General features: G+C 21.2%; 3 protein-coding genes across 3 annotated transcripts; all 3 read right to left on the reverse strand. All coding sequences in view use genetic code 6, as the record gives it.

The window, feature by feature from the left end:
• Positions 1-720: 720 nt before the first annotated feature.
• TTHERM_00079110 (amine-terminal region of chorein, A TM vesicle-mediated sorter) lies at positions 721-5,057 on the reverse strand. The gene is made up of 8 exons (XM_001015752.2): positions 4,671-5,057; positions 4,494-4,625; positions 4,276-4,428; positions 3,336-4,219; positions 2,015-3,277; positions 1,665-1,964; positions 1,109-1,533; positions 721-1,043 (listed from the first exon to the last, which is right to left on the reverse strand). The coding sequence occupies exons 1-6, from the start codon at positions 4,977-4,979 to the stop codon at positions 1,931-1,933; spliced, it is 2,775 nt and encodes a 924-aa protein (XP_001015752.2). The 5' UTR covers positions 4,980-5,057; the 3' UTR covers positions 721-1,043; positions 1,109-1,533; positions 1,665-1,930.
• Positions 5,058-6,700: 1,643 nt separating this feature from the next.
• Positions 6,701-9,166, reverse strand: TTHERM_00079120 (hypothetical protein; the record flags this gene model as incomplete). Its single annotated transcript, XM_001015753.1, has 2 exons — positions 6,701-7,832; positions 7,950-9,166. 2 exons carry the CDS (start codon positions 9,164-9,166, stop codon positions 6,701-6,703), a joined length of 2,349 nt encoding a protein of 782 aa, XP_001015753.1.
• Positions 9,167-10,415: 1,249 nt separating this feature from the next.
• TTHERM_00079130 (hypothetical protein) lies at positions 10,416-13,300 on the reverse strand (the record flags this gene model as incomplete). Its single annotated transcript, XM_001015754.2, has 4 exons — positions 10,416-11,889; positions 11,953-12,198; positions 12,298-12,498; positions 12,558-13,300. 4 exons carry the CDS (start codon positions 13,298-13,300, stop codon positions 10,416-10,418), a joined length of 2,664 nt encoding a protein of 887 aa, XP_001015754.2.
• Between the last annotated feature and the right edge of the window lie 45 nt (positions 13,301-13,345).

The following is a 13,345-nucleotide window of genomic DNA, read 5'->3' on the forward strand; positions in this document are numbered from 1 at the left end:
TTTGGTTATTCGACCATTATTAAAAGTCTCTCTCTATCACTTTCTTTCTAGGTAGAATTAAGTAAATACCAAAAATAATCTTTCGTAATTTAAAGATTACTTTTTTTTATTACATTTCATAATCTCAAAATAAATAATTAGAATAGATAGTTTTTTTCCTATTCCATTACTTGCTTAATTTACTTGATGCAATTATTCCTTGACAAAATTAATTAAAAATCCTAATTTTGCTTAAACTTAATAATATTAAAAATTACATGGCTATCATCATTTAGACATGTTAAACTTTTTAAAGATAAAGAATAGCAAATTAAATTCTACTAATAATCCTAAAATAATTAAAGCAATATTGAGAATTGTTAAATAATTTATAAACAATAGCATCAATAATAAATTAAAATCTAGAATAAAAGAACATTTATGGAATTTCTTAATATTTTAATATAATTAATCGTATTTCTAAATATTTAAATCACTTGAAGAAGAAAGGTTGATTTCAAATTTAATTTAAATGATCATGGTTGTTTTAATTTATTATTTGTAATATTTAGATATTAAAAATAGTAAATATTATTTTAAGAACCATATTTAATAACTTTTCAATAATAATAAAGTTGAATCACTAAGAAAATCAAAGTTTATAATGATTATTTGAATTATAATATCATTTTAGAATTATTTTTTAAATTATTTTTAAATTATATTTAAAATTAAATATGAAATTAATTAAGATCCATAATTTAAATTGATAAAAATAATATCAAAAGTAGCCAAATATTGCCAAAGGTTACAAATTATTCTTGATAATAACATTATGCTGTAAAGAATAACTAAAGATAAAGAAAAGTAAAGTAAGATTTAAAAATAAAAGTATCAAGTTTTTTTTTTTTTGAAATAATACTATAGTAAAATAATAATTATGTTAAAATATGCAAAAGTTAAATAATTTAATAGTCAAGCTATAACAGTCAAAAATCTATTTCATAGTCTTCATCCTCTTCTTTTTAGAACATCTCTGAGAGATCAACCATTTTTTTGATTCTCTTTTTTTTAAAATAAATTAAGTTGATTCAAAGTAATTTATAAAAAATGTATCTTAATAAGTTACGTTTATCATATATTTTATTGCTTTAAATTTAGAAGTCGTAGACATTTTAAAGTGATAAAAGCTGACGGTATGTTTATTGCTTAGATTAGAATTGAAATTAATAATTATTTATCCTGGAGGAATTTGTATGCTGATAATACTTTCATTTTCATCTGAAGAAAAATGATCTTTTGCATCAATATTTATCAAACCAATAGAAATACAGACATTAAATTATTTTGTATCTATGTATTCATCAAGTAAATCTAAAAATTCTATTTTTTTTTCTTTTTAATTCATTTTTTTCTTCTTCTGTCCTACTATCTTTTTATACAAGTAATAGTTGAAAATTTAATACAACTAAATTTGAGATCTTAATAAACTGAGCCTTGTATTCACCTTGCTTTCTCTGCCTTGTAAAATTTTAGAAAATTCGCCATCTTCTTCTATTTATTTATTTAATTAATTGTTTTTTTTGTTTATTTATTTTTTAATTAATTTTTATTAAAATATTTCAAATTAATTTGATTTTATTTGATAAGTTAATTTTGAAAAAAGGAAATTTAATATAAAATACTTTAAAGGTTCAACTACTTTGTATTTGATTTATATGTAGTCTATATCATTTCCATAGGATCTTCCTATATTGCTTCTAACCTGCTGGGAAGATTATTTGAAAACAAGGATTAGTATTCTTTTGGAAAGTTAGGTAGATTTTTTATATCTTCCAAATCAATATAATCTTAATCTGTATTTTAGGAATGGATGTTAGTAAAATATTGTTTTGTATCTGTGTTCTCATTTTAGTTTAAATTAGTATAAATTAAATCATCATCGTCATCTTCAAACAAATAAAGACCATCTTTTTAGTTCTTTTCTATATCAAAATTTTCTTTGACATTGATTTTAGATTAATTTTCTGCTTACTTAGCTCTATTTTTTGAATTTGCTAAAGGTCTCAAGAGAGATTGAATTTAAAGTGATGAATTAATCTTGTATGAACCATTTTTATATTTAAGGAAATTAGCTTTTTTGACTATGCTTGTAACTTTTTGGTAGTCTCTTTTAGAAAAGCATTCAGCTATACAATTAAGAAAGTCTCTTACTGGGAAACCTTTGAAGTAATTTAATATTTCTTTGATATCCCTTGTATCTTAATTTATGTGAATTTCAGAAAGTTAAACGTTTAGATTAACTTAATTTTTTGAAGTGTTTGTTTAGAATTTTATTAAGAAATTTGTTTTAGTTTCAATCAAGTCTCTTCTGTCCTTTGCTTTCATAATCATTTCATTTAAATCAACTTTCTTTTTCTCTTTGTTTTCTTTGTGGGATTTGCTATCAAAAAATTCTTCTTAAATTTCAAAATCTTATTCAAATATTTGTTTTCTTTTCTTCGACTTGGGAGAAGAAGAGGAATGCATGCTTGAATTATTATATTATGAATTACTATATTTAGAATCTTCTTTTATTACAAATTCATCAATATCTTAATTTTTAGCTTGCTTTGCATAATGTTCTGAAAGCGAATCAAATTAAACAACGTCATTATTCGATCTTCTTGTTGCTTGTTGAGAAAAAAAGTGTTAGCTATTTTATAAGCTACTGCTCACTGGGATAGTAGGTACTCCATCTAATGATGTAAATATTTACTATTTATTATTATTATTATCGAAAATCTTTCTTGAGCTCTGCTTTTTCTATGCTAAATCAGCCTATTAATATTGCAAGCTATAATTGTTTTTATCGCTTGCTAGTTTTTTATCATAAATGCTTCTTGGTTGAAAAGGAGCAACTCCTAAAAACAAACTCTCTTATTAAGTATCTTATTTAACCTTCTTATCACTGTTGGCTTTAACTACTTTCTCACAACCATGAAGGTATACACAAATAGGGCTCAAATCAAAAAAAAATATATACTCATTGTATTTATTTGAAAATTCACAGTATAACAAATTAAAAAAAAATGTGAAAAATCTATTATTTTTTTCAATAAAATAAAGCTCAAATTTGTTAATTTTAAAAATAATAGTAAATGATGATTCTTTCAGTTCTTCTAAAAGCTGCAGACTCCTTTTTTCTGCCTCTTTCATATTTTAAATCATCTCAATTTCCTCATTCAGCTCTTTATTTAAAATTTCATTAAAAATTGTCAGCATTTGCTATTAATTTGCCATGTTAAGCTTTTAGTTGCTTCATAAGTTGAAAAAAAAATTAATAGTAATTTTTTCAATCATAAAATTAATTTTACATTAATTAAGGATTCTAAAGACTATATAATATACTTGTTAGTTAATATTTTTTATAAACATCTGGATATTACTCTTATTGTGACTTTTATAACCTAAGTTTCCAAATAACTACTCTAAACCAGTCTCTAATGATTTGCTGATTAACTTTTTTTTGCACCTCTGTTATTTAGTTATTGAATTGTTAGACTATAGGACGTAGCTTCGGTTTGAATCTTTGAAGGTAAGGCCAGTAAGTTTAATTTTTCAAAAATTCAGTTATTTCTTTTAAGGTGATAAAATATTCTTTATTTATGGTAATTTCTGGCTAAGTTATACTCATTTAGATCAAATAGTTATTCTGCATGTTTGCAATTTAAGAGTTGATAAATTACAAATGACTTTGTGAAGAAAGCATGTTTACTGAATTCATTTAAACATTTGTAGTTATGTGCGAGTTATTTTATTATTTAGGAGAAGTCGTATGAACATAATTACACTTTATTAAATTTATTTTAAGTATTTTGAAAATGTGCAAATCATCGCTAGATTAAAAGAACTACTTGATCAAAAAATTCCTTAAATCATCAAATTTAATTGCTTCTAAAATCCCCATATTTTAATAAGCAACTTCTCTAAGCAAACTATCTGGTATAGCTTGTTCTGATTTATTCTTTAAATAGACTGTCAAATTTGTTATCTAAAGAAATTTTAGCCACTTAATGGATTCCCTATTTTACTAAATTTGATCAGCATTTAAATCAATTGCTTTAGTACTAATTACAGATAAAACTTCACTTTTTTAAGGTAACAGCAATAAATTTTCAATAAGTAAACCAATAGATATAGGATTTTAATAAGAAATATCATCATCTTCAAGTCTAATGTGAATTTTATTTATTGAAATCTATTACAAATTTTTGAAAATTTCATGATAAATTTTAAATAAAGCATTTAATTTACTTTTAATTTCTCTAGCATTTCTTTTAGTTTTTCTTCTATCGCTTTTTCAAAAATTCCTTTATCATCTTGCTTTGAGTTTTATTTTTTTTCATCTACAAAATCATAATTATTTGATATCTTACTGCTGTTTCCACCAAGCTTTTTCAACCCTTCCTATTCCAAATTAAATAACCTTATTTTTATCTTATCCAGCTCTTTTAACATTCAAATAATTTTACTTGTATCTAGCTTATAAATTTTTAGAGGTTGAATGTCTTGAAAATACTTTTTTCACTTGCCTTTAAAGCTATTTCATGCTTAGTATAGTTTTAAGAAAGTTTATCCATCAGCTCATCAGATTCATAATAATCCTAAAAAACATGTTTATAATAATTGAATTCTAAAACATAATTTACAGCTCCTGATTTTATTGAATTATAAGAAGGCTTTAGTACAATCATCAGCTCATCAACTTGAACTTTCACATTTGATATTTGCAAAATTGAGCCATATTCTACTGAAATTTTTGATATCAATCCCGCCTTCATCTAAAATGGAATATTTAATTCGCTTTTAATCAGCTTATTGATCTCAATTGGCTTTAGAGTTAGCTACCTTAGCTCAAATTTTCCTTGCATTATCCCTAAATTTAACTATTAATCATTGAACCCATATAAATACTATCCGATTTTGTTGTTCAAATATTAAAAAAAAGCTGCTTTCATTACTTATTATAACTAAATCAAATTATTTAATTCCGCAAAAAAAAAATTTATTAATAAAAACAAATCAAATATTTAATTTGAAAATATGTCTGGTAAATGTTAATAAAAATTTATTTATTTAATAATTTATTTTTTATTTTTGAACAGCCAAAAAAAAACAATTAGTGATTTTCAAAAAAAGTCTAAAACATTTTCCTTGAAATAATGAACAAAATAATCAATTAATATTTTAAATATTTAAAAAGTTACACTTATATTATATAAATGAAGTAGACAAATCAAACAATCATTTTATAACGAACTAATAAAAAACTACAATTTTAATTTTATTTATTTTGATATTTTCTCAATTTATATTTTTTTTTACTTTGAGTTATTATTGCATAAATTTAAATATCTATCTGTATAATAAGATTTTTATATTCTCTTTCTTTTTGTAAGCTTAAAGGAGCTTGTTCTTAAAAAATTCTCTTTGACTGCAAATTTATTTATTCATTTTACTTTTCATAAATTCTTTTAGAAAAATCATCACTTTTTGAGATTTTTATATTTAATTTAGGTAATTGGTTTGATTTTAGTAATCTGAGATTGGGAATTTCTCTGCAATTAATTATTACTTCTAGTTAATCTAATTTTAGGCTTGCTTATTATAAATACTTAAATCACCATCATAATTTTATTGAAATTAAAAAGAATTACTTATTTTATTAATAACATTTTTATTTATCGTTTTTACTTAATGAAAAATTTATTTTATTTGTTTCTATTGAATTATATTAAACCTTTAATTTTTCTAGCCTTTATAAAATTTAATTTAGTTATTGGCATTCTTAAAATTCTTATTCAAATTATTCTTCGCTCAAATTTAAGATATTAATTATCTAGCAATTAGAGTTTGATTTGTATTTTAATTTTTATTTCTTCAATATATATTTTACGTTTTGAGAAATTAAATTTAAATATTTAATTATAAAATAAAGTAAATTTATTTACAAAGCTCAATTTTAAAAAATAAAAATCTTTAATTTCAAATTTGATTGATAAATTCACAAATATAATTAAAAACATTCATTCATAATAAATAAAATCTGACTTGAAAATTAAAATTAATATAAATACAACTAATTATTTTGTTTTTTCTAAGAAGATTTAAAATTATTTAGGATAGCGTCATTCATTTTTGTTTTTGTCTTCTTTTATTTTTGATAATTAATATTAATATTTCATTTTATACATAAATTTTTATCGAAAGATTAAATTCTTACATTTTTGTTTGTGTGTGTGTGTATTTATTTTGATCAAGAGTTTAATATCACATTTATGTTTTTAATTCTTTTATTTCTACTTTTGAAAAAGTTTTAATTTATTATAGAAATAAAAATTTCTTTTACAAATTGGTGTAAGTTATATACTTAGAATCATTTATATTAATTATAAATAAATAGAAATATTAAATTTTAAGAATTTATAAATATTTGTATTTAATTTGTGCTGAAAAATAAACTTAATAAATTAAATTCATAAATAATATTTAAAATATATCATCAGAAAAAGTTGTTGAAATCCTTATTGCAATTTATGTTATAATTATTTTAATAATTGTTTTATTAATGTAAGGGAGGGATTATTGTTGTATTAACAATTAGAAATGTTGTTTTATTAACTTTATGGTTAATTGTTATATCGATTATAGTTTATATAATATTAGTCATTTTTATTTGTCAATTATAATTATTAGATTTAAATTTTTTGGATGGCTCCTAGTTTAACAGGTCAATTGGATGTGTTTAATGCTAGTTATTATTTTGTGAAATTTTATTAAAATTAATATTTTCTACTTATTCTAATTCATTTACTATTTATTAAACTTAAGGAGGGATATCAGATTCTTAAAGTTTCTTACAAAGTAAAATATGTATAAAATAGTATTTTTTGAAATTATCTATTCCTTTTTATATAGCTTCAGCATCTATACAATCATTTGAAGCTAATATGTTTTCTGAATTATCAAGGAGATAGTATTTTTTAATATATTTTTAATCGCATTCTTCGATTATTGAATCTACAAATTTTTTAAGATTTATTTATTTTCCATTAAATCCTTCAGTTAGATTATTTACAATTTAAAAGAATTTATTATTATTACTAAACCATTTAAGCATACTGCGTCTAAATATTAGATCTTTGGTTTAATCTTTTTATAATTATTTTATATGTTGCTCTTCAAATTCATAGAATCTAATTTTTCTTAGGGGCAATAAGCAAAGCCTGACTTTCTTTTAAGAGGAAAGTCCTTCTTACAAGCTTTATTATTCTCTGATCTTGCCTAAGTAGAAACCTTGGTAATCTACCAGTAGCTTATATTGTGCTTCTGCATCCCTTAAGTAAAGTTCAGTTATTAATACTTCATTTTCATTAGAAGAAGTCACAAATAAGCTATTTATATTTTCATCTATACTTTATTAAAGATATATTTTGGTGATTTGCATATTTCTTAAAAGCAAATATTCTTTTAAAACTGAAGCAAATTTTTTCAAATAATTATTTTCTTTCTGAGAAAATTCTTTTGAATCATACATATCTTCATTTATGATACATTAAAAAAGAAATTAATAAGCACATTTTTATTTTTTTTAAATATTATATAAATCTGAACTATATATCTTTAAGTCAGATTCACTATCTAAGTTATATGATAAATAGCATAAACAAAGATCTTGAGACCTATATTCTATGAATTTATTTTTTACAAGTTCTCTTTTACTATCATAGATGGTGATACAATTATTATTTTCATTATTAGAATGTGTTTATTTTTCAAGGTCAAGGTAATAGCTTTCAGCTATTTATTATCTAGTTTATAGTTGAAAAATAAATAAGTATGAATTAGTTTGATAAATAAAAAGTAAATGAATTTCATATTTTGGAGAAAAAATTTATTAGATTTTCAAATAAAATTTTAATTTTTACTTATTGTGCATAATAACTCCTTAGCTGTTTTAATCTGGTAAGTTAAGCTCGTTTAAAATATCTTTGTGAGATGGAATGACTTTTTAAATATTGTTGTTAAAAGACTATGTAGTATTATCTTCATTTTAAATGTCAAAATTGTTTTCTAACTAGCTTATGTCTCTCTTTGAGTTGATATTTTAATTGTATTTGCTTTAACTCTCAATTTAAAGTTTGCTATTAGAATTTTAATTTTATTATTTGCTCAATTCAGTGAACTTCTCATCTAACTTATCGAATTCATTGAAAATCTCAAAAACTCTTAATTCAATTTAATTAATTTACTTTTAAATTTCATTCATAGACAAACTACCATCAATATACATTTTTTATATTTTTTTTATTAATGATTCATTTATATTAAATTTTTTACTTAGTTCTACTTATAAATAGGATAGTTTACTCTAAATTAATTCAAGAGCTTCTTTTGGATCCATGCCTTAAGTTTAAGTTACTTCATTAGAATTTTCATTTTATTAAACTTAATCATTTTCTCTTTAATAAAAGCTTGGTGATTAAGATTGCATTTTGCTTTCATCTTGAAAGTTATTTGTCTGGTTTAGCAAAATAATGTTTTGAATTTCCTTATTCATTTAAATATCATTAGACTTATCAAGAAAATCTTATTTATTTTCTTCTTCTTCTTAAATTTAAGCAGATTTTTATGGCTAAATGTTCTAATTTTATGTTTGCTAATTGATAATTTAAGGAACATCTTCAATTTGATCATTTAATCTTATATTTTTTACACTAGTTAATTTAATTTCGTTCTACATGTTTGTGAGTGAAGTAGAATTAATTTTGTCTATTTTTTTTAAATCTTCTTCTTCTAAACTAGATACATTTTCTTATTCTATTAATAAGTTTTTTTAAAATTATTAACAAACGTTTTCTTAATTTGTATCAGAAATCAAAGATTTTATTTCGCTATCGATTGAGCATATGCTTGCATTATTTTATTACATATTACTTATATTTTGGTCTTTTTATTTGCAATCATATTAAGGATAAGGAAGTTTATTCTTATAGGAATCATTATCATCCTTTTACTTAAGTTCAGCTTAATTAATAAGCTCTAATAGGGGTTAGACCTTTCTTTCATCTGATGAAATTTCAATTTAATTGCTTAAATCTTCCAAATATTTATCCACCTCTAAATTTTTATCTGAGCAATCCATTATTGAATATTTTTTTATATATATTATGATTATTTTTTTATTTAATTCTTATTTTTTAATATCATTAAAGATATAAAAATTAGAATCAATACCAAAACAAATTTAAGATAAAAACTTTTTTTCTTTATTTAAATTATTCTCCATTCAATTTTTTACTAACCAAATATACTTAGAGTGTAATTTAAATATTTTCCAAATTTTATTTTGTTTTTTATGATAAAAGGCGGAAATATTTGTAGGACTAATAGTTTAATTAATCTTAGCTGTTTTTAGATATTTTTGAAATTATAGATAGCAGAAAAAAGCGCATCACTCCTTTTTATAAACAACAATTAAATAGTTGATGAGTAGAATTTACTTAAATAATAAACATCAATTAAAATTTTATCTTATCTTAAAATTTAAAGATTAAAATTTTTAAATTTAAATATAAAAATTATTTTATATTTTTTATTATTTATTAGTTTCAAATTGAAATTTGAGTTTTTAAAAAATGAAAATTTATTATTGATATTGATTTAATAATTAAGACAATGCATAAGGATACACATTTATTTTGATAATAAGGAACTAAAAATTTATAGATACAAAAATAATCCTAATTAAATTTTCTTTTTCAAGAAAGAAAAATAGGAAACTTTGCTCTCAAATATTTATTAATGAATTTAATTTAACAAAAATTTAAGTTTAAATCGTCATATATTGATATTGATTATTTCTCAGATGTTTTTTTCTGATGAGTAATCAACAAAAAGATTGATAGATTTTATTTAAAATATGTTATTTATTTTATTTTTTGTAAAGAATATTCTAAAACTCCATTTGATGTAATTCCTTGATTATCATCGACTTGACTACAATCTTTATTAGAGATGAAAATTGAGGTCTTAATTCTTAATTTTTGTAGATACTATCTTTATTTTTTAAAGGCGCTAATCAAGGAAGGAATTGCAGTATATTAGGTAATTAAAATATTCTTACTTTTTCTTTTATTTATTTATAATAAATATTACATAAAGTATAAAAACAAGCATAAAAAGTACATAATTTATTTATCCTTAAAATAATCTTTAATCATTTTTAATATCTAAATGAGACAAATTTAGTTAGTTAATTAATTTATTTCTATTATTTCAGTAAATCGTAAATAATTAATATTACATTTATTTAATTAAAAAATAAACTATTAAAATATACATATACTCATCTATTTATAATATTTACAGTTTATTAATTTACTATGATTCAATCAATATTTATCATAAAAATGTTAATTACCGTAGCTATATTACCTTTGGTAATTTCCATATTATTTATACGGATAAAACTAATTTGAGCCATACTATAAATGCTATGCGTAATCAAAATCAGGATTTTGAAATTATTAATATTGGTTATATAAAGCAGGATTTTATTAGTATTGATGTGGCTATTATTCAAAAGCTTAAGTGTATTATTAAAAAGGTGGTGAGCTCAACTGCAAAGGATGTTAACGCTACTAAAAAGATTAAGGAGACCATTAATTAGATTCTGGAGATGGTTATACTGAATTAGATAATGATTTAAAAGATTAAGGAGACTATTATAAAGGTTACGGATGCTATTATTATTGTTATTATTACTATTATTATAAATGATTAGATATAGTTTCCTCATTTAAATTATTTTTTTATATAATTTAATTTGTGTTTTTCATAGTTTTTTAAATTGAATCCAATATTTATTCATTTAGTTAGAGGTTATTGTTTTAGCTGAGCTTTTAGCATAGAAGCAAGTGTATGTAATAAAACTAATTAAATTACTTTTTGTTAGATATTTTTTTAAAAGAATTTTGAGAATCTTATTTGAAAAGGAGCTCATCGGAGTTGTTAAGATCTATGTAATATTCTATTTATTTAATATCTACATCTTGTATTATCTTGTCTACTTGCTATTATACAGTTATAGCTTACCCTTATGCATTATATGAATATTCGTCTTTTAATTTTGGCTCATCCTTTAAATTTTTTAGGAATATTTTAAGCATGCTCTTTTAGAATATAGGATCTTTTGCTTGATTAATTTAAATATTCTAGATATCTTAGTACTCAAACTCTACAAACTTAATTTGTTTTATTTCTTGGAGAGGTAAGATACAAATCCTCACTATCTTATTTGTGTAAATCTACTGCAAAACTTTCACCTAATTCAGAAAATGCTCTTGATAGTCAACTAAAATCTTATAGTAAGCATCTTAATTACTGAATTTCCAATCAAAAATCAAAGCTTCTTTTTCATTTTCAGCCAATAAGTCGTATCTTTTTGTCTCTCCTTCGCTTTTAAACTCACCCTCAATTCCTGTTACTTTCATATCTCTAATAGAAATATAGTCTTTAATAACTTAAACATAATGTTGAAGAAATTATTTTTAGTTTTAACTCAAGCTGTTGCAAAACTTTAACATATTATGATTGTTTCTGAATAAATCTGCAACATACGTATGAATTGATTACCCTTTTTCTTTTTTCATTTTTATTTCATAGTTTTCTTCAAAAAAAGCATCATATTTTATCTCAGCTCTAGGATCAAGTAAATATTTAAGATACTAAATTTAACACGAATTGTCTTTCACAAATCCTTTTTTTTTCAACTACTCACTTTACTGATTTATTACGATAGTCAAATCGTTAGAGTTTCTGGTAAGCTTGATTACATTCTAATTGTCTTCTTAAATTTCTTGATTACTTTTTGATAGTTAAGTATTTATTTTTTATATAATAAATAACTTTAATAAAATAATTAATTACTCAACATTCTCTAAATTTTTAATTTCCCCTTAATGCTTAATATTATTTTAGAGTGAATTATCAATTTGTTGATTCAAATTACCCTCAATTTATTATTTGATTTCTTAAATGCTATCATTTTCTTGTTGTTTTTTTTCACTTTAACTATTAGGGAATTTCTATTAATCATCAACATTTTTTTAAATTGAATGATTATCAAATATATTATAATTACTGTCTCTATCATAGAAAACTGTAACTTGTTATCTTATTTATAATTATTAAAATAAATTTTTTTTAATTAAACTAATAAAATAAAAATTACTTGATTTAAATTAACAAAATTAGTTAAATTAATTTGTTTACCTTTTTTAAGTTTATTAATTTTAAAATTCATTTTTGTTCCAAAATCTTTTTTTAGAGGGATCCTCAAAGAATTAGTTATTAGATAATTATTAATTATTGCTCATATAATCAAACCTTCTTTTTTCATTTAATATATATGGTTATGCCCTTTAATCGTAATTTTTAATTTATGTAAAGTTATTCTTCATTATATTTGAATAGCTTTTTATATTAAAAGAGATTTTAAAAAAAAAATTTAATTTAAATAAATTTTATTTTACTTTTAATTATACAAATTTTGAATTTTTACTGATTGATTTTAAAGTTCTTATCTATCAAAATGTTATTAAACGTTCATATTTTATAAGAAAGGTATCCTATTATAATTTCTTAAATCTTAGTTTGAGTTTATTTATTCTGATAAAATGTTTTAATCTTAATTATTTTTTTATATGGAGCTATTATTGCTTAAATTTAAATCTCTATCTGCACAATATAAGACTTTTATATTATCTCTCTTTTTTAGTAAGCTTAAAGAAGCTTGTTCTTAAAAAATACTCTTTGATTGCAAATCTATTTATTCATTTTACTTTTATTAATAAGCACTTTAAGAAAAATCATCTCTTTTTGAGATTTCAGCATTTAATTTGGGTGAATTATTTTGGTTTTAGTAATCTAAGATTGGGAATTTTTCTGCAAATAATGATTACTTCTAGTTAATCTAATTTTAGGTTTACTTATTTGAAATTCTTAAATCAGTATCTTGATTTTATTGAAATTAAAAAGAATCATTTATTTAATCACTTTTTTATTTTTCAATTTCAGTCAATGAAATCAAATTTATTTCTTTGATTTCTTTTTAATTACATTAAACCTTTTCTTTTTCTAGCTTTTCTAAAATTTAATTTAATTATTGGTATTCTTAAAATTCTTATTCAAATTATTCTTTACTCAAATTTTAGATATTATTAAGTAATTAGAGTTTGAATTGCATTTTACTTTTTATTTCTTCGATATTTTACATTTTGCGAAATTAAATTTAAATAATTAATTATAAATAAAAGTGAAT

Source organism: Tetrahymena thermophila (assembly GCF_000189635.1).
Source record: "Tetrahymena thermophila SB210 genomic scaffold scf_8254650, whole genome shotgun sequence".
Taxonomy (NCBI): Eukaryota; Ciliophora; class Oligohymenophorea; order Hymenostomatida; family Tetrahymenidae; genus Tetrahymena; species Tetrahymena thermophila.